General features: G+C 34.7%; 3 protein-coding genes and 1 pseudogene across 5 annotated transcripts; 2 read left to right on the top strand and 2 right to left on the bottom strand.

The window, feature by feature from the left end:
* Positions 1 to 1,329: 1,329 nt before the first annotated feature.
* On the bottom strand, positions 1,330 to 6,912 carry LOC123211325 (uncharacterized methyltransferase C3H7.11-like). 3 transcript variants are annotated; one of them, XR_006501387.1, is made up of 11 exons: positions 6,782 to 6,912; positions 6,446 to 6,697; positions 6,275 to 6,349; positions 5,608 to 5,712; positions 3,399 to 3,506; positions 3,236 to 3,307; positions 3,104 to 3,154; positions 2,617 to 2,679; positions 2,388 to 2,512; positions 1,683 to 1,847; positions 1,330 to 1,567 (listed from the first exon to the last, which is right to left on the bottom strand). XR_006501387.1 is itself a non-coding variant. In XM_044629971.1 (10 exons), exons 1-10 carry the CDS (start codon positions 6,812 to 6,814, stop codon positions 1,772 to 1,774), a joined length of 960 nt encoding a protein of 319 aa, XP_044485906.1. In that variant the 5' UTR covers positions 6,815 to 6,912; the 3' UTR covers positions 1,330 to 1,771. The 3 variants fall into 3 exon arrangements, 2 of the variants coding, with proteins under 2 accessions (XP_044485906.1, XP_044485907.1); XM_044629971.1 differs by having other exon boundaries at positions 1,330 to 1,847; XM_044629972.1 differs by lacking the exon at positions 3,399 to 3,506 and having other exon boundaries at positions 1,330 to 1,847.
* A 459-nt stretch (positions 6,913 to 7,371) lies between these two features.
* LOC123211324 lies at positions 7,372 to 11,644 on the top strand (annotated as a pseudogene).
* Positions 11,645 to 12,585: 941 nt separating this feature from the next.
* On the top strand, positions 12,586 to 13,583 carry LOC123210571 (mitochondrial import inner membrane translocase subunit TIM23-2-like). The gene has a single exon (XM_044629012.1). It carries the CDS (start codon positions 12,767 to 12,769, stop codon positions 13,328 to 13,330), a length of 564 nt encoding a protein of 187 aa, XP_044484947.1. The 5' UTR covers positions 12,586 to 12,766; the 3' UTR covers positions 13,331 to 13,583.
* A 2,227-nt stretch (positions 13,584 to 15,810) lies between these two features.
* On the bottom strand, positions 15,811 to 21,776 carry LOC123212137 (dihydrolipoyllysine-residue acetyltransferase component 2 of pyruvate dehydrogenase complex, mitochondrial-like). The gene is made up of 19 exons (XM_044631195.1): positions 21,488 to 21,776; positions 20,813 to 20,897; positions 20,066 to 20,142; positions 19,806 to 19,903; positions 19,668 to 19,708; positions 19,068 to 19,123; positions 18,907 to 18,981; positions 18,705 to 18,797; positions 18,363 to 18,602; positions 18,183 to 18,255; positions 17,904 to 18,004; positions 17,613 to 17,698; positions 17,464 to 17,539; positions 17,066 to 17,133; positions 16,919 to 16,985; positions 16,736 to 16,831; positions 16,554 to 16,656; positions 16,355 to 16,450; positions 15,811 to 16,180 (listed from the first exon to the last, which is right to left on the bottom strand). Exons 1-19 carry the CDS (start codon positions 21,524 to 21,526, stop codon positions 16,110 to 16,112), a joined length of 1,641 nt encoding a protein of 546 aa, XP_044487130.1. The 5' UTR covers positions 21,527 to 21,776; the 3' UTR covers positions 15,811 to 16,109.
* Positions 21,777 to 22,558: the final 782 nt, after the last annotated feature.

The raw sequence follows: 22,558 nt of genomic DNA, 5'->3' as shown, positions 1-22,558 counted from the left end.
TAGCTAGAAGCTAATTTGTCACTCTTGTTGATGTGGCCAAATCCAACAACACTCTTCATTAGTTTTAATGTAAAAAAATAAAAAAAATCAATGTCAACATGTCGGTCTGACTTCTTCGTCAATCTCGCCATCAATCCTAAGAATAAATAACAAGTTATTGAAAAAATATCTAAATCTCACTATAATTTTTTAAACATCTTAATCAATACTAAAAGGTTGGATACAATTAAGAACATAATAAAAGAGTTTGAAACAATGTACAATAACATAATCAATACTGAATTGACAATGTTGAGCTTGTGACGTTTAGAATTTTAATTATTATATTTAAAATATTAAAGTTATATATGTAAAAGAAAAATCTTTATTTTAAAACATTTAGATAATAAAATTATTATTTTATTTTTATAATGTTATTTTTTTTAAATGGGGTTAAAGATAAAATAAGGAAGTGAAATTTATATATTAAATAGATATAAAAATGTTTTTAGGGTAAACATTCGGGGAAAATTTTTTTTTTTAATAGTTAAGACAGAGAGGCTTGCTGTTGAGAACAGTTGTGGAAGTGCCTTTTAACCAAGCACTGGTTGAAGAGGTGACACGTATGCTTTTTGTTATCTGACAACATTCATTGAGGCACAGAAACATAATTGGATTTTGGCCAAATCACTATCTCGCACCCAAGATCTGATGATTTAACTTAGCACCCTTTAAATTTAGAAAAAATTATTTTTTGGCCCATATATATTAAATTTGTAGAAAAATTTTGATAAATTTTTTATGAGAAAATTGAAAAGGACAATAAAACCCTAAAGCCTGTAAATGCCTGGAGAAAGAAATTGCCTGTAATCTCAGTTATATTTTGCAAACTCATCAGACGAATTTTACAAAGCTTGTTTGGAAGATTCTAAAAAATCTCACGACTACCATCATTTTACAAAGCATAAAATTCAATATGTTCCTATTTTCTCTTCCAAAAATGATGAAGATAAAGTTATATAAAAAAAACAATAAAATTATGTACCACTTTTGAATGCATAAATAAATTCATAAATAATATATTATTATTTAATTAATTAATTTTAAATTAATAATAAAAAAACACTTATTCATATAATAACACACTTTACAATAAAACCATATGTATAAATAATGATATATTGTCGTATGATTAAATATTATTTTATTTTTAATTTTTAACTATCTAATCACATTGTAATATTTTATTATTTATACACAAAATTTATAGATATAACACTATTCCACACCATGTATATTATATCAATTCGTATACTAAAAAATGTGTCTACGTAGCATTACCCATAGGAGTAAAAACAGAAAATTTTGGTATTCTCAGAAATGAGTAAATCAATTCTGCTAGAATTTTTAAGATGCATTAGATATCAGTCATTCATACTGCTTGAATATCTTAGAGTCGACTAAATTTACAGCCTTTTTCCTTGTTTTCTCCTGAGATCTATTCTGAAGGCCAGGTTCTCAAGTACTTGTTTGCACTTAAGTTGGGTTGTTGGAACTCATTCGAACTTGACACTTGCGCGTGAATCCTCTGCCAGTAGTAGAAAATCGAATTGGTGAAGGTAAGACCGATAATGGACCTATGAGTTTCACAGCCATAGATGGGAAGAAGCAAAATCGCAGCATATGAAGTGTTCAAGTCTAACCTCACAATAGCCCTTGCATCTAAACCAGGAAAGCAGAGTTCTTGAATTGGAGGACTACTGGATCAGTTAACATATGAATCATTAGATCGTCATCTAGCCTGTCTAATAAGAGCAGAATCTGGAGAGTTGCTGTTGAAGTTGTTAAATACAGCTCGAATCCATCGCCTGATAACAGACTTGAATCAAAACAGAGGCAAATGGAAAGACAAAAGACAACAACAACAGATATAAAATGCTGGTGGGATCTCTTTTCCATAGCATAAATACTTCTTTATGGTTCCTAAACAGATTGAAAGAGTTTCTGTACATACCAAATAATTTGTTTTTTTCAGCATATTTTTTTGCCCCTATTGTATCAGTTCTATTTTTCTCCAGTTCTCACACCTAACTTCTGCAACCAACTGTAAGTTCATCAAGTTCATTCTAAGAAGTTCATCAAACTATAATAAGTAGGGAGACCATCTATCAACTGTAAGTTCCAGGCCGTAGTTTGTTTTAAGCTACCAGGTAGCATGTGGATTTGAATGATTATACATAAAACCAGTAAGATGGGCTTTCGAACAATTAGGGAGCCACACCCTCAGGTACTCTATAGGAAAGGCTGTCCTGATTGCTAATCAGAAGTCAGCTTAGACATATCACCTCATGATTTAAAAGAAGAAAAAGTTCATAAACACTTGCTTACAAATTATTAACTGGACATACCTATCCATTGTAATGCCGCGAGAATTATTTTTAATTTGTTTGCAGTATACACTGACATCTATGGTGTTGAAGCCAGCTTCAAGAAACAGAGTTGACAGGAAATCCTCAGAGAAGTAAAATGAGCACTGGAAAATATATTGAATTATCAGAAACTATAAAATGAATGTTGCTTCTCACAAATGAACAAATAAAATAATATTATATTACACGTGGTGCACAGCATACTTACAGTACCATCACCTCGGACATAGAAGTTGTCACCAATCATCTGATTTCTGCCTTGAAGCTTTACCTAATAAGTTGACCAGCATTTAACAACAAAGCAAAGGTATAAGCAACCACCAGTTAAACATGCATTGGTAATGATTAAAGTTCAATTACAAGACAACACAAAACAGAAGAAAATATTTATAAAAAAAAAATCTAGATATATAAAAACAGATGAAGCATGAAAAAGAGACTTAAAATATTCATATAACATGGGATTGTGGATTTTTTTTTCTTTATAAAAATCCAAATATGGAAAGGAAAATTTACTATCATGAGAAATGATCAAATAGGCCATAGCAAATAAGCCATACAAACTTTAACTATTAAAAGCAAGAAAATATTACTCAATAAAAGTAGGCAAGGAAGTGCAGAAGGTGCTCAAGCAACAATGACAAGCACAAATAAGACCAGGGAGAATACTATTAAATAACAATTAAACAACTCACTTGAGCAAAATCACCAACAGCATAATCTCGTACGAGAACAAAGCCATTTGGCTACAAGTATATAAAACAACATGTTATTTTCAGATAATAGATATAATGAAACCAATAACTCGTTACATTTGTAACATTTACCTTTAATACGGATTTAATATTCTCTAATATTAAAGGCATCTTCTTGGGAGAAACTGCAGACAACATAAAAATCTGTTCAACATGTTAGATGTTTAAAAGTAAATGGAAATTGACAAGAAAGACAAATTAATGCCATATTTTTTAAGAAATTGCCAATTCTTACCAAAGTAACAACATCAACTGACGAAGGATTGATATAATCAGATAAATTATCATCTATTACATTGCAGACAAATGCATTTACCCGGTCTTCTTGGAACACCACATGTGACTGCATTCAGTAAAGTTGCCAAAATATGCATAATAGTCAAGGTCAGAGTTAAAACAGCATACTCTTTATAAGTGTGATACTGCATGTAAGAAACTGTTAGGACCCATGTATACATCTCCCATGAGGAGAAACAGGTGGCACAAGCATAGGGCAACAAATTGGGAGGCACAAGTGTTACTGATAGATGCCTCAGCCAAACAATTCAATAATAAGCTAAATTCCTGGCAAATTTGAGAGTGTTATTTTCTCTCCACATGCTTAGTATTTGAGAGACCAGGTTCTCTCCCCAAAGGTCTTCCACAACTTCTTTTGCTTATCCATTTCTCTCCAATTCCCCCTTTTATTCTCTCTATTTCCTAAGCCTTCTCTAGTTGGCAACCTCGACACTAGCCGAAATGGCTAGCATAGGTGAAGTATAGGTACAATACTACATTCCATAGAGCCATTGGCATGACTCCCTTTAGGGTTGTGTATGAGATAGATCCTCCCACAATATTGTTGGTAGAGGAAGAATTCGAAGTGCAAAATGTCAATGTGATGATTAAGTAAAGAAATCTTATGATGAACTCAAAAATAATCTCACCGAAGCCTAAGAAAGACTGACGAGATTCGCAGACAAGGGTAGAAAGGAGGTGCAATTTGAGGTGGGATTATGTTTATTAAACTGCAACCATAGCGATTCGTTCATTAGCCTCCCACCCGAATAAAAAGCTCTACCCACATTTTTATGGACCTTATGAGATTCTAGAGCAAGTGGCAATGGCTGCATTCCATCTAACTCTACCTAGCACAACTAAGATTTGCCCCATTTTTCATATGTCGTAGTTGAAGAAACAGATCTGCCAACTGCCATTAGTCAAGCTTTGCTAGTTTGTTTGACCGAAGAGGTTTTACTTGAGGTACAACCATTGAAGGTGACAAACAAACATTACTCATCTCAAGCAAATTGGAGGTTCTAAATCAGTGGCAACATTTACCTGACTGTGGTAATTCTTAGGAGTCATATCAGACTTTTAAGCACCTCTTTCCTCATTTCCACCTTTAGGAAAATATGCCTTTAAATAAGCAGGGTAGTGTTAGGCCTATGCATATGTCTCCAACAAGAAGGACAAACAAGTGGCACAAGCATAGGGCAACAAATTGGAAAGCACAAGTGTCACTCTGTTAAGATCTCAAATGCAAAGTATGAGACTTGAATTTCACATTGGACAACATGGACTTTTAATGTGGGGTTTATATGGTCCTAAGCTCTTCGATCTCAATATCTAACTCTCTAGATGTGGTTCTCTCAAGACTCATATCATTAAATATTAGAGTCATCACCACATCTTCAAGTTGCAATCGTGCGGTACAAGTAGTGACATTGGTATTGCAATGTTAGCTCGAAGTTAACAGGGAACTAACGCACAACCAACCCACGTGGGCGTCAAGACCGCAAATGTGGTAGTATGTTAAGATATCAAGTGTAAGATATGAGATTTAAATCCCACATTGGAAAGTATGAACTTCTAATGTGAGATTTATATGGTCTTATTCTCTCCAATCTCAATAGTTGATAAAAGGCAAGGAGAATTTTAGAAAAGAATGAGTGGAAGGTGAGTGCTAGCCTCTCGAATGCCAAACCTAGGACTATTTTGATTTCTTTCCTTGTTTACTATTACATTGTAAACATTGCTTGAATCAATACAAATTGCATTGTTTCCTAATTTATATTCACTGTTATCACTTGAATTTGTCTTGGTTGAGAATTGGTAAGTTGCATGGTTGTTGTGTGTGGATTACTTTGGGAGAAGATTCTAGGGTTACAACATGGTAGAGTGCAAGTACCAATCATAAACACACACAAACCCATGGATTGATTACAACACAGACTTAATAAGGATCAAACACAAAATTCCTAAAAATTTGTATGAACATAGATAGAGGGATATATTAATGATTATTACAGTATCATAGATTGAACTACAACGATAAGTCATTATGCCTTGGAACTGATACAAGTGTTTAAAAGAAGAGAATGCATCTTAAACATGCAGAAGGCACATGCAAAATTTAAAGAACAAAAATTATATCAGTATAGATTGTACACAAAGTGGTAGACCTTAACAAGTTCAATGGCTTGAGGTGACATATCACAAGCATGAACATAAAGCTTGGGGTATGCAGCGACAAGAGGAAAGATAGTATTCCCAGCTCCACAACCAACCTGCCATTATAAAACACTTCAAAAACCCATTTTACATAACACTTTACCTACAGAAGTTTTAACAACTACTAAACAAGGAAATGCAAACATGCTATTACATTTGAGAAAAGCCATAAACTAACGAACCATAGATACTTTCAACAAACAAAAATTGTGTCATGAAACATCAATTACGTGACCATTTGAAAATTTCAACTTATAATCAACAGTTAGTTTAAGTTACAAGTAGATGGGTGATAGCACCAATCGCTAGCTCACTTGACTTCTTTGCGTGTACATTATTGACACATGTTAAAGATCACAAAAATACAAAATTTTGAAAATCTTAATTATCAAGAAATGTTATCTTTTTGCCTTCTTCAAAATAAAATGCATTCATTTAATCGAATTTTGTTCTTCTTTGATATCCTATCCCATCAAATGAAAACATCAAACATTCGAGCCTTTACAACATGAATCAATAGTAATTCTGATGTGACACTTGAAAGAGTAAGGATGAATGACATAACAAGAAAAGAGAAATAAAGCGTTACATGTAAGCTACAAATCTGTAAATGAATACCTCCAAAACAAACTTAGAGTCATCAGAGAAGTAATGCCCCCAGTCTTTCTGCAAGTAATGTCTATCCTTAAAGAACTACAAACCCACCAACAGACATCACTCAAATATCCGATCGACTTGTCGTTTTTGACGTCAAAACAAAGGGGAAAAAATGAAAGTGAAGAGAGAGACCTTATTTTGGTGGCGTTTGTAGAAGCTGTCCCAGTATTTCTTGGCTTTCTTCTGGTACTGTTCTTCCAGGGACTGACATTCACGCAGCTGAGAGTGGACGACCGTTGGATGGGAGCGGCGGTGGAGTAGACGGACGGTGGTGATGAAGGAGAAGCTGTGAGAGAAACCGAGTGAGGAGACCCCTCTCATCTTCTCAAGACGCTTCCATCTCCTCGGTTTTTGGGTATAAAAATAACATCTTGCTAGGGGGTTCTTTGAAAAAAAAAAAAGTTTTAGTAACTCTCAAAATAGCCAAATAAGGGGTCTGAAGTTACAAATATATTCTTTCTCGTTTACCCTTGAGGCCGAAGAACGAAGAAATAAGATCATTGTACGAATGAAGGGTGTGTGTGATTAGCCGCAAACTGTTGAAGTTCAAACGGCGTTGCTTCAGGCGGTGAGCTTCTTCATCTTGTGTCAAAACCTAAAATTTATGCTTGCTGCAATATCGATTTAGTGAAAACTAGCGGGAAAAATCTCCATCATTTGAAGCTTGAAACCTTCAATTTCTATAGAAGTAGAGAGATTTAATCAATCAATTTTGAAAACGAAAGAGATATACGGGGAGAAGAACAGGAGGCCGAAGTTTCAACGCTGGCATTCTCCTCCGCCCTGTCGAATCATGGAAGAAGACTTACTCAACAATCGATCGTCTCGTACGTGATCTCCGTTCAAATTATCCCGATTATTCACGGCTACAGGAGAAACCTTTCAAAGCATTCGTACAAGAAACTCTAAATTCATCTCTCCATAGAATGAGTAAAAATTCAACCTCGAAGGACGGCGTTTCAGCTTCAGCTTCACCGAAAAGGGAGTCAAAGGAGAAGAATTGACGGTGGCGAAGAGAGATTACAGCGGTTGAGAACCGGCACGTTAAACGAAGAAGAATGAGTGATACGACCCCATCTGAGTCGAGTTCGGATTCGGATGACCATGAAGAAGAAGAAGATGGGGCAGTTTCGACTTCAGAAGATGCTATTTATGGAGAGAAATTTGAGCCGGAGTTTGATTTAATGAAGTCTATGTTAAGACATACATATTCTAGTAATTCGAAGTTGAAGAATGAGAAGAAAAATGTGGAGATTGAAGATGGTGAGAAGAAGGTTGAGTTAATTAATGGAAGTAATAAAGGGTCAACGATCGAGATGAAAAAAGAAGTTTGCTTAGGTTCGGGTAGTGGATATGTGAAGGGAAAGGAGGGGCAAAGGTTTAGGGACTTGGGAGGGATGGAGAGTGTGTTGGAGGAGTTGAAGATGAAGGTGATTGTTCCATTATATCATCCACAGTTGCTCCAGTGGCTGGGGGTGGGGCCAATGGCGGGGATTTTGTTGCACAGTCCACCTGGACGTGGAAAGACCAAGTTGGCTCACGCTATTGCCAAAGAAACTGGTGTTCCTTTTTATAAGATTTTGGCTACTGAAGATGTGTCTGGTGTCTCTGGTATCAGTTTATTTTTATTATGCTTGTTTTTTTAATTTGAAATGTGATTTGATTATTATGTAGCATGTGAACTGGGTAGTAGTGGATGTGGTCATTTAAACCATTATCAAAGAAAAACTATGGGAATGACTGGCTAAAGTGTTTCTTCTGGTAGTCATGTTTTTGTTGAAGAATTTGGTTTGCTTCTGCACAATGTGACAGTGGTCTATCATTTTACTTCATGGGAACTTATTTGCATTTCATTAAAACTTGATCTTTATATTTCAGTTGAAAACTAATTGTTGTCTAGAATCTTACTTGATCGAATCATTTATTACTTAATCTATCTTTTTTTGCTGTTTGTTTTACTGCCTGATAGGAAGCCTGATCTGAAGTTTTTCATATTAATATGTGTGCTTCTGCCATAAGTTTATGATTCCGTTTTAATGTCATGAAAATCTCAGGTGCTTCAGAAGAAAAATCTGAGAGCTTTTCTCTACAGCATATGGGACTGCACCATCAATTGTATTTATTGATGAGATTGATGCAATTGCTTTGAAAAGAGAGAATCTGCAGAGGGAAATGGAGAGACGAATTGTGACTCAATTAATGACTTGCATGGATGAATCTCATAGGCTTGTACAACCAAGTGATGAGAATTCTAAATCAGGCAACTCTGATTCAGGACCTGGTTACGTTCTTGTAATTGGAGCTACTAACAGACCGGATGCTGTTGATCCTGCACTAAGGAGGCCCGGAAGATTTGATCGTGAGATTGTTCTAGGTGTTCCAGATGACAGTGCAAGGATACAATTCTTTCTGTGCTTACTCGAAATCTTAGAGTTGAGGGTTCTTTTGATCTTGTAAAAATAGCCAGGTCTACCCCAGGATTTGTCGGAGCTGATTTGGCCGCCCTTGCTAACAAGGCTGGAAACCTTGCCATGAAAAGAATCATAGATCAAAGAAAGTCTGAGCTCTCTAAAGATTCTTTATCTGAGGAACATACTGATGACTGGTGGAGGCAACCATGGTTGCCTGAGGAGATGGAGAGGCTTACAATCACTATGGCTAATTTAGAGGTACTTAGAGCTACATCTTTTTTATTATTCTTTGCCCCTTTGAAATAGAAATATCTGATTAGAATCTTCATTTATTCATTTCAGTCTATGATCTAATGTCATGCATTTCTGCTTATATATAGCCTCAATTTGCAGCTTTGTTTTTGTTTCTAATGTTACTTAACTAGACAAAACTGTTGAACTTTTATAGTAATTATGCTGAGCTGCCGCTGTTTTTCTAGGAATTATATTGTAAGTTGAATTGTGCATCCTTTTTCATTGCTATTTCCACTACCAATGCATAAGTTACTTGTAGTGTTTTCCTATTGTTGCCATTCTTTTCCTTGTTTGCCTTGTGCTGCAGCACATAGTTAAGCACACTAATGAATTATATTGATATGCTTAAATTAAGCATAAAAATACCTTATCTAGAAATTCATTACATATAGAATGCATTATGTACTCATGTTTGATACGTTTTTCATGACACGGTGGTATAATCATCTATGTAACTGACTTTCAGATTTTCCTGCTATTATTATTTTGGTGGGGTAGTAAAAATTACTGTAACTGCATTTTCTGATTGGATTGCTTAAGATGACAGTGCTAATTTCTTTTTGCCATATCCTGCAGGAAGCAACTAAAATGGTTCAACCCTCTTCAAGAAGAGAAGGATTCTCGAGCATTCCAAATATTAAATGGGAAGATGTGGGTGGGCTTGATTTCTTTAGGCACGAGTTTGACCGCTAGATGGTTCGCCGTGTAAAATTTCCTGGGGAGTATGAGGTAATTATAGATGATTGCCATTTAACTTATTTCTTTTTCTCTTTCCTCAAAATGTATAATTTTTAAAGTGTCAAAAGATGAAAGCATAAAATTAGGATGAGCCATCCCAAGAAGAAATTTAAGAATTTAGGAATGAAATGATAGTAAAAGGGTTAGACACGTATCACAACTGATTAGGAAACATCCATATGGATCAATATAACTTTTGATTTTTTTGTTTATTCAGGGATTTGGAGTTGATCTGGAGACAGGATTTTTGCTTTATGGGCCACCGGGCTGTGGTAAAGCACTTATTGCCAAGGCTGTTGCCAATGAGGCAGGAGCCAATTTCATTCATGTCGACTCCTTTTACTTTAATTCTTATTCTTAGTTCTCAAAGAGGTTTCTTTTGATGCTTTGGTGCACAATTTTTTTATTCTTATTTTTTATGACTTATTTGATAATCAAAGATTTGGTTATATTAGGGCCCTGAGCTCCTCAACAAATATGTTGGAAAGAGTGAATTGGCAGTGCGTACATTATTCAGCCGTGCAAGAACTTGTTCACCTTGTATACTTTTCTTTGATGAGGTCAGTGGTTCTCTACTTGAAAGTTAGGAGAGTTTCTTTTTAATTTGCTTTTCCAAGTGTCAGCTATTGCTTTACAACACTTTTTAATTGTTTTATTTTATTGTATTATCTTTAGGTTGATGCTCTAACAACAAAGCATGGGAAAGAAGGGGGTTGGGATGTTGAGCGACTTTTGAACCAGGTTAATGTGATCTTCAATGACTATCTATAAGCAGAATCATGATGTGCTGACAATCAGTTATCCAATACTGATGAAATTAATTCAGTCTTTTTTTTTTCTCTCAATTGTAGTTACTTATAGAGTTGGACGGAGCAGAGACATGGCGGGGTGTTTTTTGTCATTGGGGCCACCAATAGGTGTAGTTTATCATTCGTCTTCTTTCAATTTGCTTTAGTGAGGACTAATATAACTTTTTCCTTCAATCTGGGATTTTTTGGCAGGCCTGATGTGATGGATCATGCAGTCTTAAGGCCTGGTTTGGTAAACTTCTCTACATCCCTCTGCCCAGTTCAGATGTGTGGGGATTGATCTTAAAAGCCCTTGCGAGGAAGAAGCCTATAGATGCCAGTGTGGATTTGCGTGCCATTCCACATATGAAGGCTTGTGAAAATTTAAGTGGAGCTGATCTTGCTGCACTGGTTTGTCTACGTTTAAGTACTCTCCTTTGGCACTCTCTTTTGGCCCCCTAGTTGCCAGAATACAATCTTGTAGAACATGCATAGAGAAATTCATTTTCACTCTGCGTTAACTTTATATTTTATTAAACTGCTGGCAGATGAATGAAGCTGCAATGGCTGCTTTGGAAGAGAAAGTGACATCAAGCAATAATGACTCAGATCCAACTCCGTTCACAATCAAGATGACTCATTTTGAACAAGCGCTGAGTAAAATCACACCGTCTGTCTCCAACCAGGTATAATTCCTTCCACCGACCACTCGATAAACACACGGTTGGCTCCTCAGATCTAAAATCCCCTTACCATCCATATGCAGCAAAAACAGAGATACCAGATATTGTCGGAGACCTTAAAAGCAGCATGAGAAGAAACATAAATGATATCTCACGGCTCTTTTCGGATCTTCGAATTCTTCTGATTGACTGAATCGTGATACAAAGAGGCTCTGGATGTAATGTTCCTATGGCAGGTTTTGGTGTTCCCTCATCGTGGGAAAAAAAAATTTGTAGTGATTTAGGTTTCTTGGAAAAAGTTAGGCTGGATAGAAGAAGCGATCATGTAATTAGCCATTTACTTAGTTATTGAATAAGATGAACCTAAAATTTTAATTAAAATTATTAGCACCAAATTTCATTTGTTGCTTATGTTCATGAACAAAGCCCTCTATGATCTATCTTGATTACTATGACCAAATGTATAAAAACAATAATATCCTCTCAAATCTTACCTCATGAACTTCGAATTCAATGTTGATTCGATCACAAGTCCTCAAAGTGACTTAAGATTGATATAAAGTCTATAAATAAATAAATAAATCACTATCTCAATATATGGTAGCAGATTGTTTCCCAAAACTATTTTGCAAGCAAAAGCAAACTTCAAAACTTTGGCTGCAATTTTGAACATTGGATCTTGCCTTTTCAGGTGCAATATGGTTGAAGCCAATATGATCGCATCTTGTTTGGTGCGATTTCAATATGATTTCAACTGTTGGATCTAATTAGATTGTTGACAACCGAGATCAAAGGTAATATGATAATTTCATAATAGTAAAATAATTAAGAATGATATGATTATCTGTCTTTCCAACCATGTGTTAGGAGTTAGGGCCCTTACTTGGCTTTTGGACAAAAATTATAGTTTAAAAATTCAGCAAGTGAGAATGGTAATCTCTTGGAACTTTAGGTAAAACATTAATTTACTTTTTTTAATTATTTAATTAAAAAATAATACTATAAATATAAATAAATTATACAAATTTATTTATACAATCTGACATGATAATATTTTATTAATAATTTTAAAATAAAAAAATAATCACATCATCTAATCACAAACTTTTACCTCAATTTATATAAATAAATTTATTCTTTTTATTGTCATAAATATAGTTATATTCAAATAAAAAGAGGTAATTTTACTTTAAAATTATGATGAAGAAATATAATGTGTGTGTTATATTATCATATATATATATATATATATATATATATATATATATATATATATTTTATTTGTAATTTGTAATTATTTAATTATATACTAGCAAATGCAGACAAATTTGTACATCGCAATATTCAAAGTTTTTGTTTGACCCTCTTATTTTCAAACCCTAACAATATGACCTGGCTCAAAGCAAGAGCAGGTGGAAAAACGAACCAGCCAGTCACGGAAAAACCAGAACAAACCTTCCCAGCATATTCTTTAATCGTCCATTCTATTCCCTATCTCTTTGTCTAAACCAAACCCTAACCCTAAAAACCCAACAATCCATGGCTGACCACCACACACCTGAATCGGACCACGAGCCCGACGTGAACACCCGTCTCTACAACCCCTACGCGGACCTCAACATCCCCATCCAAACCCTCTACAAACTCCCAACCTCCCCCGAGTTCCTCTTCCCCGAAGAATCCCTCCGCCAGCGCCGTTCTTGGGGAGAGAATCTCACCTTCTATACTGGGATGGCTTACTTGGGTGGGTCTATTACCGGCGCCGGCATTGGGTTGTTTTCGGCTTTTAAATCGATGGAGCCTGGGGATACATTGAAGTTAAAGATTAATAGGGTTCTGAATTCTTCCGGGCATTCGGGTCGGTCTTGGGGCAACCGGGTCGGTGTGATCGGGTTGATTTATGCGGGAATGGAAAGTGGGGTAGTGGCGCTCACAGATAGGGATGATGTTTGGAGTAGTGTGGCAGCAGGGCTGGGGACTGGGGCTGTGTGTCGGGCGGCGAGAGGGATAAGGTCGGCGGCGGTGGCTGGCGCGCTTGGTGGACTGGCGGCAGGTGCAGCTGTGGCGGCGAAGCAGGCGGCGAAGAGATATGTGCCCATTTGAGAGGGATTTGTATGGTTTGTTTGAGAAAGTTTCAATTTTGTCTGGATAGAAGGTATTAAAAAAATTCAATTGATGAAGGAATTTTCTGATTGATTATGAATAATGAATCATGAAATTGATTAATTTGATTATTATATACACACACACCCACACACATATATATTTGTAGTGTTGTGATGTAGTAAATAATTCATGTGGCGATAAAAGACGCTGATGATTGAATAGAAAGTTTTTGGGTCTATGTTGGTAATTATTTGAGTGGGAATTTATTTCTGGTGTTGTGCCATTTTTTTCCTATTTGTTCAGTTAGCCGTGGCTTTAGAACTAAAAGTTGAGTTGCAGTAAAAATAAATGTGATTTTGGCATGTGGATTTATTAGAATGTAACTAATAACAATGTGGTGTTGATGATAGTTTTGATGGGAATGGAAAGTATTAAGTTCATTTATCCTTATTTGCTTGGGTATTTGTTTTTCTGGCCATTTCTTTGAAATAGATGGCAGAGTTAATGTGTCTCAGATAGAGATGTATATGGATTTTCTTGTTTAATTATTCTAATGAGTATTCTGGTTGTTAGTATTGTTGGTACTTGATATGATGTGAACATCACTTGGATTGTTATTTTGTTTGTGGTTGACCAGTGATGGAGCTTTGTGGAATAAGGATATGTATGCTTTGTTGAAACTAATTGATAAATGAATGTTTTGCATGTCGTGTTTTGTCTTATTTTTTGGTATTGTTTACATGCATAACTCTGTTACTGGATATCAATGGTTTAGTCTTTAGGGTTTTGGTTTGATGTTAAGAGTTTTTATTATAATATGTAGGGCATTTGGATGGTTTAACATCATATAAAATTGGAAAGATAGAAAGAAAGAAGATTAGCAACAAGGTTGGCATCCTCAAATAGAGAAATTGTTAGGGGGAAGTGTAGTGTGAAAAAATAGAATTGCATTCTGACTTCTCTCATACAATATATAGTAGAACATTTGTTGTTACCCAAATTGCATTTTGTGTATGCAAGGCCTACAAGAATACAGTATTAAACCAGCTTATAAATGTGGTTCGGATTCTTGTGCAAGGGGGTTTTCTTGTACTATTTTCGGATGGCCCCAAATTTTTGCCCCCGGGCTTTTCCAAATCACACCTAAACCCCAAATTAAAGTATAACCCATACCTTCTAGCTAGATCAGTTTACCCTCAAGTAAAATGTTTGGAGTATGTGACAAACTATTTAGCGTTAATTCTCGATTCTAGTCCTATACATAATTATAACAAAATTTTTGGCGTTGTAACTATTAATTTTTATAAAAGCACAACCAATTCTTATTTTATAGCAATACATGTTAAATTTCTATGACTTTCTAGCTTTTGTTTTAAAAGAAAACCCCCCAACCCCCCTCCCCTTGTTTTTAAGGTTTGACATTCATGCTAAATTATTGGCTCAATCAACTTCAATCTGTTCAATCTGCCTGAATCACATTCAAATTCCAATCTTAATTCAAAAAACCTTAAAAATTATGAATTCCACACAAACTCCCAAACATAAACTCACGTTCAAGAGTAACACAAAATTTTTTTTTTTTTCACAAATCTATGATTAAAATGTAATATTACTGTAGGAATGGTAAAATTTTTACCTTTTCCCCACTTCTTTGTCAATATCTAACCGTAAACAATGGGAAGAAGCTTGATGTTGACAAATGATAACTGCTGTGATGAATTGCATCAATGGCGAAAAACAAACCAAAACCTCGAGAAAATCATGTTTTAAGGTTTGGAGGGTTAATATGGGTGGTGGTTTGTCAGATATGTTATCGGAATTTAGACAAAAAATTGTCGGAAATTTAAAATCGAATGTCAAATGATGAAATATTCAGTTTATACAGGGGGGCATTCTTGTCAGTTTGCAATCTGTTAGTCATAGAGGTTCAGTTCTTAAAGAGTTGGTCAGTTTTGTATAACCCTTTCAAAATCCGACCCATATTTTTATTGATAATTACTAGAGTGAAGCTTTGTTGATTCGATGCATTCTGTCTAGGCCTCAGAGCTTGGTTCTCGTTTCAAGTATCATAGGGCTTCTTCATCCATTAGAAAAGTATGAATGTGTGCTACCATTTTCTCTTTTATGACATACTCATGAATTTCTTCCAATTTTGTGATTCCATCATATTAGAGGAAAACATGTTCAAGGATATGCAAGGCATATACCTTGGCATTCGGGCAAATATTTGGCCACCCATTATCTTCTCTTCCCTATTCTTGTTTTTCTCATATTGCCAAAAGCTGGGGCACATCAGAATCTGTCATAGTATAAGTAACTTCCTAATCAAGTATTCGGTCTGTTTAGTTAGTAATTTTAGGTGGATGATAACTTCTCAAACAATTAGAAGAGAATGGCCTAGCTCTCAATGTACATAGGGAAACGAAATTGTACTATTTTTGTGACCATTCAAATGGTTAAACAAATATGAAAAGCCATGGCAAAATCAAACCCAGATTTATTTATTACCATCCACATCAAAGGGATAAATTACACTCTGAAAATCTTGTTTATGGTTTCATGCCTCTATCCCCTTGCTTTATTCTGAAAAAAATCATTCCAACTTTCTTTAGTGAGAAAACACTATGCCTTCCACAGTGGTAAAATCAAGTCAAACTGAACCTCCTCCCAAACTACTGGGGATGAACTCAAAAGCCTCCTCATCTAAACTGATCCGAAGAGGGAAGAGCATTTGAATTTATAAAACTGGAGATAAATGTAAAAAGGAAAGCTTCATTTAGAGCAACATTGTCTCTGGATTCTCAATGTATCCTTTGAATGCTTTTAGCCATTCTGCACCAATTGCTCCTGCAAACCAGGCAAAATCAAATCAGGTTTACAACATAATCAGAAAGGAGGTTGAGTACAACACAAAAGCTTGACAGCAAATAATTCTTATCTGTAAAGACTTTGAATGAGCTACTTACAAAAGTTTGACAGGAATTAATTCTTATACGAGTAGACTTTAAACGAGCTACTTACCATCTATCACACGATGATCACAGCTTAGTGTTACAGACATAAATGATGCAAATTTGTATTCATCAGGGCCTACACCAGGAACAACTCTTTTCTCGGCTGCTCAAAATTGAATTCCAAAAATAAAGATGGTTATAATAAAGATGACAAAATTGATGAATGAATATAGCTTGAAGAAAGTGAAATTAGGTGCTGATCCTACCAGATCCAACTGCAAGAATGCCAGATTGAGGAGGATTAATGATGGCACAAAATTGTTTGATGCCAAAGGGTCCTCCCAAATTGGATACTGTGAATGTGCCTCCCTGCACCAAAGAAAACCCCAGAATTAATATAATAATGACAAACAATCACATAACAACATCCATTATATGTTACCCTAACCTCATAATCTTCTGGCTTTAAACTGTTCTCTTTGGCTTTTTGGGCCAACTGTTTGACCTCTTCAGAGATTGTGGATAAGCCTTTCTTGTCCGCATCCTATAAACCATGCAAATTCTTGTCAGGGGAACCACTACAGAACTAAAGCGAAAAATTGTTCAAATGGCATACAAGACAACCACTCACCCTGACAACAGGGACATAGAGCCCATTATCAGTCTGCACAGCTACATTGATATTCACATTGTTGTACCTGGACCAGAAGCCAAGAGAAAGATGTCAGATTGAGTTCATAACATGAGTCAACCACAATTTATATAAAATTTTACTTACTGGCGGATATATTCATCAGTCCATGAACTGTTGCACCGAGGAACTTTCCGAAGAGCCAAGGCTGCAGCCTGCAGTTATGTACAAATTTAAAACTCTATAGGAAATTTTCTAAGCAGCCAAATCAACAACAAAAATATATCAAATGGGAGACTCTGCACCACTGCTAATATTTCCTCAGCAACTTTAATAAACAATTTAGTATGCATAGTAATTCGAGCCTATGACAAAAATCAGACTTCTTTAAAAAATTCTAAAGCCTTATATGATAATTTTTAGGTCAGATTCAAATTTGATATTCCCAAGAAATAATATAGCCATGAGAAAAAATTGCCAAAAAAAAAAAAAACCAATTTTCACATCTTAATGCTCAATAGTCATTTACAAGAAATGCAGTATACCTTAATCACGAGATCATTGACAGATATTCGTTTCCCACCAGATGCCTCTTGTATGGAATTCAATTGACTCCGCAAACTGCAAACATACTTAGTTTTTCAGAAAATCTGCAAAAGGCTATAATTTAAAGATGGTAGAAACATATACTTACCACATAAGTTTGTCAACACATGCATCTACTGTTAAGTAATAATGTGGGATAGTTTGCTTTGAGAACAATAAGCGTGAAGCTGTAACCTGCAAATAATACCCCAGAAATGAACTTCAGAGTACATTTTGGTTTGGTAAAGAATAAAAGAAAAAAAGAGAGAGAGATGCATTTCTAAGAAGTTGGAGACACGACCAAGTTGGAAGATAATATCAACTCGTGCATATTCAAACTCTAGAACAATTTTATTAAACCCAGATTTTGTTCAAATAAGATAAAGATAAAGTATGTCACCTTTCTTATTTGAGAATGAGGAATGTCAACATAGTCCAAATCTGCAGCTGTCACATCCTTAGTCTTAGGAGCTTTAGCTGAAACTTCTTTACCACGAGTAGCTACAGAATAGGAAACTCCTCAAAAATAAGCTATTACAGCATGTGACATTCAAGGACAAAGGAAAGAAAATACATAAAGAATGCTTGTATCAAATACTATTAATTAGCTATCATTAAACAAAGAACTTAAAATATCAGATTTATCAGATTCTCAGCAAAGAAATAATAAATATGATACCCAAATACTCTTCAATATCAGCCTTTACAATGCTGCCATCAGGACCAGTGCCCTTGATACTTGAAAGGGGAACCTAATTTCATCCAGGAAGACAGGGTGACAAAATTAATGTTAGCTAGACCTGACTAGAAGATAGCAATCTTCACTATTGACCTAAAAATTGCACTTAACATGACTAACATTGTTATCTTCAGCCAATTTTCTTGCAAGAGGACTGGCAAAAATACGATCTCCAGTAGGAGCTGCACTGGGTTTGGAAATCTTAGACTCAGGTGAACTGACTGGTTTTTCAACTGCCTCCTGCTTTGGTGGAGGAGGAGAAGGCTCTTTAGGAGCAGCAGCACCAGCATCTGATGCTGAGGGACTGTAATTTTCAAACTTGCCAATGTCCTCCTCATCCTCGACAGTAATAGCAATTACCTGTATGATAGCAGAAAATCTACTTCATTTCCCTACTTAAACAACCCCAACCCCCTATCCAAAGAAAAGAAAACTTTAACATATGTAAACCATAATCAATACCTCACCAACTTTAATTTCCTTGGACCCATCTCCCTTTAAAATCTTGGCAAGATAACCTTCCTCCATGCATTCCATCTCAACTGTTGCTTTATCCTGTTAATATAAACAAAAGGTTTAATGTTAATTTCCAAGATGATCAATGCAGATAACCCAGATTTCATCAAGTGCTGAAATTCAAACAATAAAATAACAGGGAACCCACAGTTTCAACTTCACATAGAACTTCACCAGGAGAAATTTTATCACCTTCTTTCTTCAACCACCTAGCAATATTTCCCTGCATTATAGTACAGCATAATTCAGCAGCAAACAACAAACCTAGCATGTTATAATTTTAGTTGTGGGGTCAAGATAGATACATGCCTCTGTCATAGTAGGTGAGAGAGAGGGCATCCCAATTTCTTGGTGTGGAGGAAGACCTGGAAGACAGTTTTAAACACTAGTTAAGAAATTTGAATAAGTAGACTGCAAGTTTATGTGATCAACCAATTTGAACAAAAAATACAAAGAAAAACTCCTGAAAAAGACAAAATTATGGTCAAGTCAGCAGAAGAAATATAGCGAAACACAGTAATTCTTAGTGTAACCACTGAACCCAATTTTCAAGAATAAAATGCACACCATTGCAAAGTGGATAAAGCTGCACAACACTGTTGACATTGAGAAAGACCCGGGCAAGGCAAAAGCAAAGTGTGAAGGAAATTAGTCATCAAACAGCCACATAAAGTACAGAAAATAGTAAATTATGGCCAGATGGCCTCTAATCTAGGGGATGATATTGTTAAAGTTGTACAAAAGTTGGCAAAAAATCCACATGAGATGCAATATAGAACCAGAAAACAAGGGTCAAAGTCAGAGAAGTGAAAGAGATTTCCTTTCAAAATAAGTTTAGACTAAATTGAAATGGTTTTAACAAGCCAGAGAAACATGTATAGAAGAGTCTTTAAGGAAACTACAATGTACCTGAATCAGATGCAAACCCTCTCCTTGAGTGTACCTGTGAACTGATAATTAATAATGCAAATGTTAGGTCATTAAAATCATGAACAAGAATTTGACCCAAAAAGGAGAAGATAACTGACAATATGTTGGGCAACATACCACGCAAATGCCTTATTTGATAACGATCCAACCACTGTATTTCCTGTTATTCTTGTTGTTGTTGAAAGATTTTTCCTCAATACACCAAATGATGATACCTATATAGTTGGCATTTGCAAAAAGGATCTTATTTATTTAACTAAAAGTAATAAATAAAGTAGACAAACCCAGAGAAGAAATGTAAAAAGAGCAACATAGAGGCTCCAATCAGAGTCAATATTTATTGCTCTACTTCTAAAAGAGGAGATGACTACACTTACGGTGCTATTGATGGCTGAATTAAAGACCCTTTCCCTCTCCACAGGAACATAGCCATGACAGCGAAGCTTTAAAAGATCTGAAAAACTAACTTAGCATAAACTGGTAGAAATAAAATTTTACAAACAACCATTAATGCAATTCCCAGAGTGATGTGGATTCAACATTGAAATACCATAGACCTCAGATTCCATCTAGTACAATTGCCAGAAAATTATCATTCACATACATCACTACATGCTAGAAATTCTTCCCCCACACTGATGCCATAAATCCATAATTTTTGTAAAAGGTTAAGTTAGAAAAATGTTGATACTGGAAACTCCTTAATCCTTATGACAATGATAGCTAGCCCTGGCACTATTCATTGGTGAACTTTTTTATTTTTAAAAAATATGGAATATCTGTATACTGATTGTGCAAATTGCATTTTATATTTTTCTTAACAATTGTGTCAATACTCCGAAGAAATTCAAGTCAGTACAATAATCAAGAATACAAAAGAACATAAGTAGCAACTTATCAACATGTTTTAAGTTATATGCCTTGTAAACCTGAGATAGTACCTTCTAGGCATTTCAAGCTCTCCTAACTCTCATCTCACATTTCTAGGACTATGATTGTCATCATATCCACAGTTTTCTTCATCTTAGCCCTTAGATAGGTAGAATGCATGGACAAAAATAGCAAACACCTAAGCAAAAGAAAAAAACAAAGTAAACCCTGAAACATCAAGATTGGCTACATACCATCTCTTCTACTGACAGCATCGATTGAAAAACAACGGGCCAGAACAGCATGTTCATGCTGCAGTAAACCGGCAACATTTCTTAACTGCAAACCGAAACACCCAAAAAAGGAAAAAAATTAGATAATTTACAGCATCAATATCCACATTCATTTCTAATGTGCACAACATCTACACAAACTACCTCATTAAACCAATAAAACCTAGTCTATGATAATAAAATCAGAGTGAACTAAACTTAATACAGCACAGACAGTATATCCTTGAAATTCCCAGTCATCTAATAAGCCTCTGGGTGTCCAAACCCGAATCTAGCATCAATAAACAACTAAAAATGAAGCTAACTCACTAAACTCAACAATCATAATTTAATAACCAATATCAAAATATAAATCAGTGAATGACATCATCAACTTCGGAAAAAACACAAACATTAATTACCAAAATCACCAAATAAATAATGAATTTGAGCTGAAAACAACTCAAACACGGAATTTAACGATAACACGCAAGTACAAAAAGCTTCGAATGGAGATTTTGATGGTCTAACTACGCATATAACACTAATTCATCAAAATTAAAATTCAAAGAAAAGTAAATTATTTCAACTATAACAAAATAATAATCTTTATAATAAAAATTAGCAGAACTTTAATAAAAACTAATATATGGATACCTTCTTAGAGTTATTGATGATGTGAGATGCATAAGCCATCACTATTATCTCCAATCAAAATTACAAAAAACAAAAAAACAAGTTAAAGAAAAACGCCTATAAATCGAAACTTTGACTGAAAAGCCGGATCGTTTTTTCTCGTTTATTCAATCAGAGATTAAATGGAACCAGGTAGCTTTAGTTTGGTGGAAACGTGAAATCTCTTAGGGTTTGGTATTCATATGGATCTCTATCATTTGACTTTTTCATTTTCATATTATTCCCCCTTTTTTGCTTAATTTAATTATGCGTCAGAAACAGAAATCATTTTTATATGATTATTTTGCTGGATGTTTTGAGTGAATTTGTTGGAAGTTTTGAGTGAATGTGGACCGTTGATCTGGTGGGTAAGTGGTGGCGACATTTTTGACCATTGCAATTTTAAAATATATAATTTTTTAATTTTAATTTTAATTAATTATTACATTCACTAACTTGGTATACCATGACTACTTAAAATGATTTGTATAAATTAATAAAAAACATATAAAAATAAAAATTAATATTAAATCATCGAAAAAAATATATGAATTTTCAAAATTAAATTTCGAAGGATTTTCTTACCCTTTATGAACAATTAGTTTATTTTTAAATATAAATATTTTAAGCTTTAAAATTGTTGACTTACATACTTAGAGATTAGTTGATAGCCTCAAAATAACCGATTCATACTAACTCTTATGTATTTTAAAAAAAATTATAATTATAGGCTAAAAAAATATTTTATTTTTTTATTTCAAATTATAATGCATTGATTCTTTTGCATTGGCTTGTGAGGTAATTCTCTCTTTAGGGTTTGTCATGAGTTAGATGGGTCACATGCTAGGGTTTATTGTATTGCTACACCAACCTTATATTTACCAAGTTGAAATTATATTTTGTTTTCTTATTGTAATAATTTGATATAACCTAAAAAAATATAATGTGTCATGTTGAAATTTCATAATTATAATTATAATAACTAATTCTTTAAACCAAATATAATAAAGGGTGATTTTATTGTTTTTTTTATAATATTTTTATTTATTAAGT

This window comes from Mangifera indica, chromosome 3 (assembly GCF_011075055.1).
Source record: "Mangifera indica cultivar Alphonso chromosome 3, CATAS_Mindica_2.1, whole genome shotgun sequence".
Lineage (NCBI taxonomy): Eukaryota > Viridiplantae > Streptophyta > Magnoliopsida > Sapindales > Anacardiaceae > Mangifera > Mangifera indica.
The sequence above is the reverse complement of the archived record's forward strand: the minus strand, read 5'-3'. Positions and strand labels throughout refer to the sequence as shown.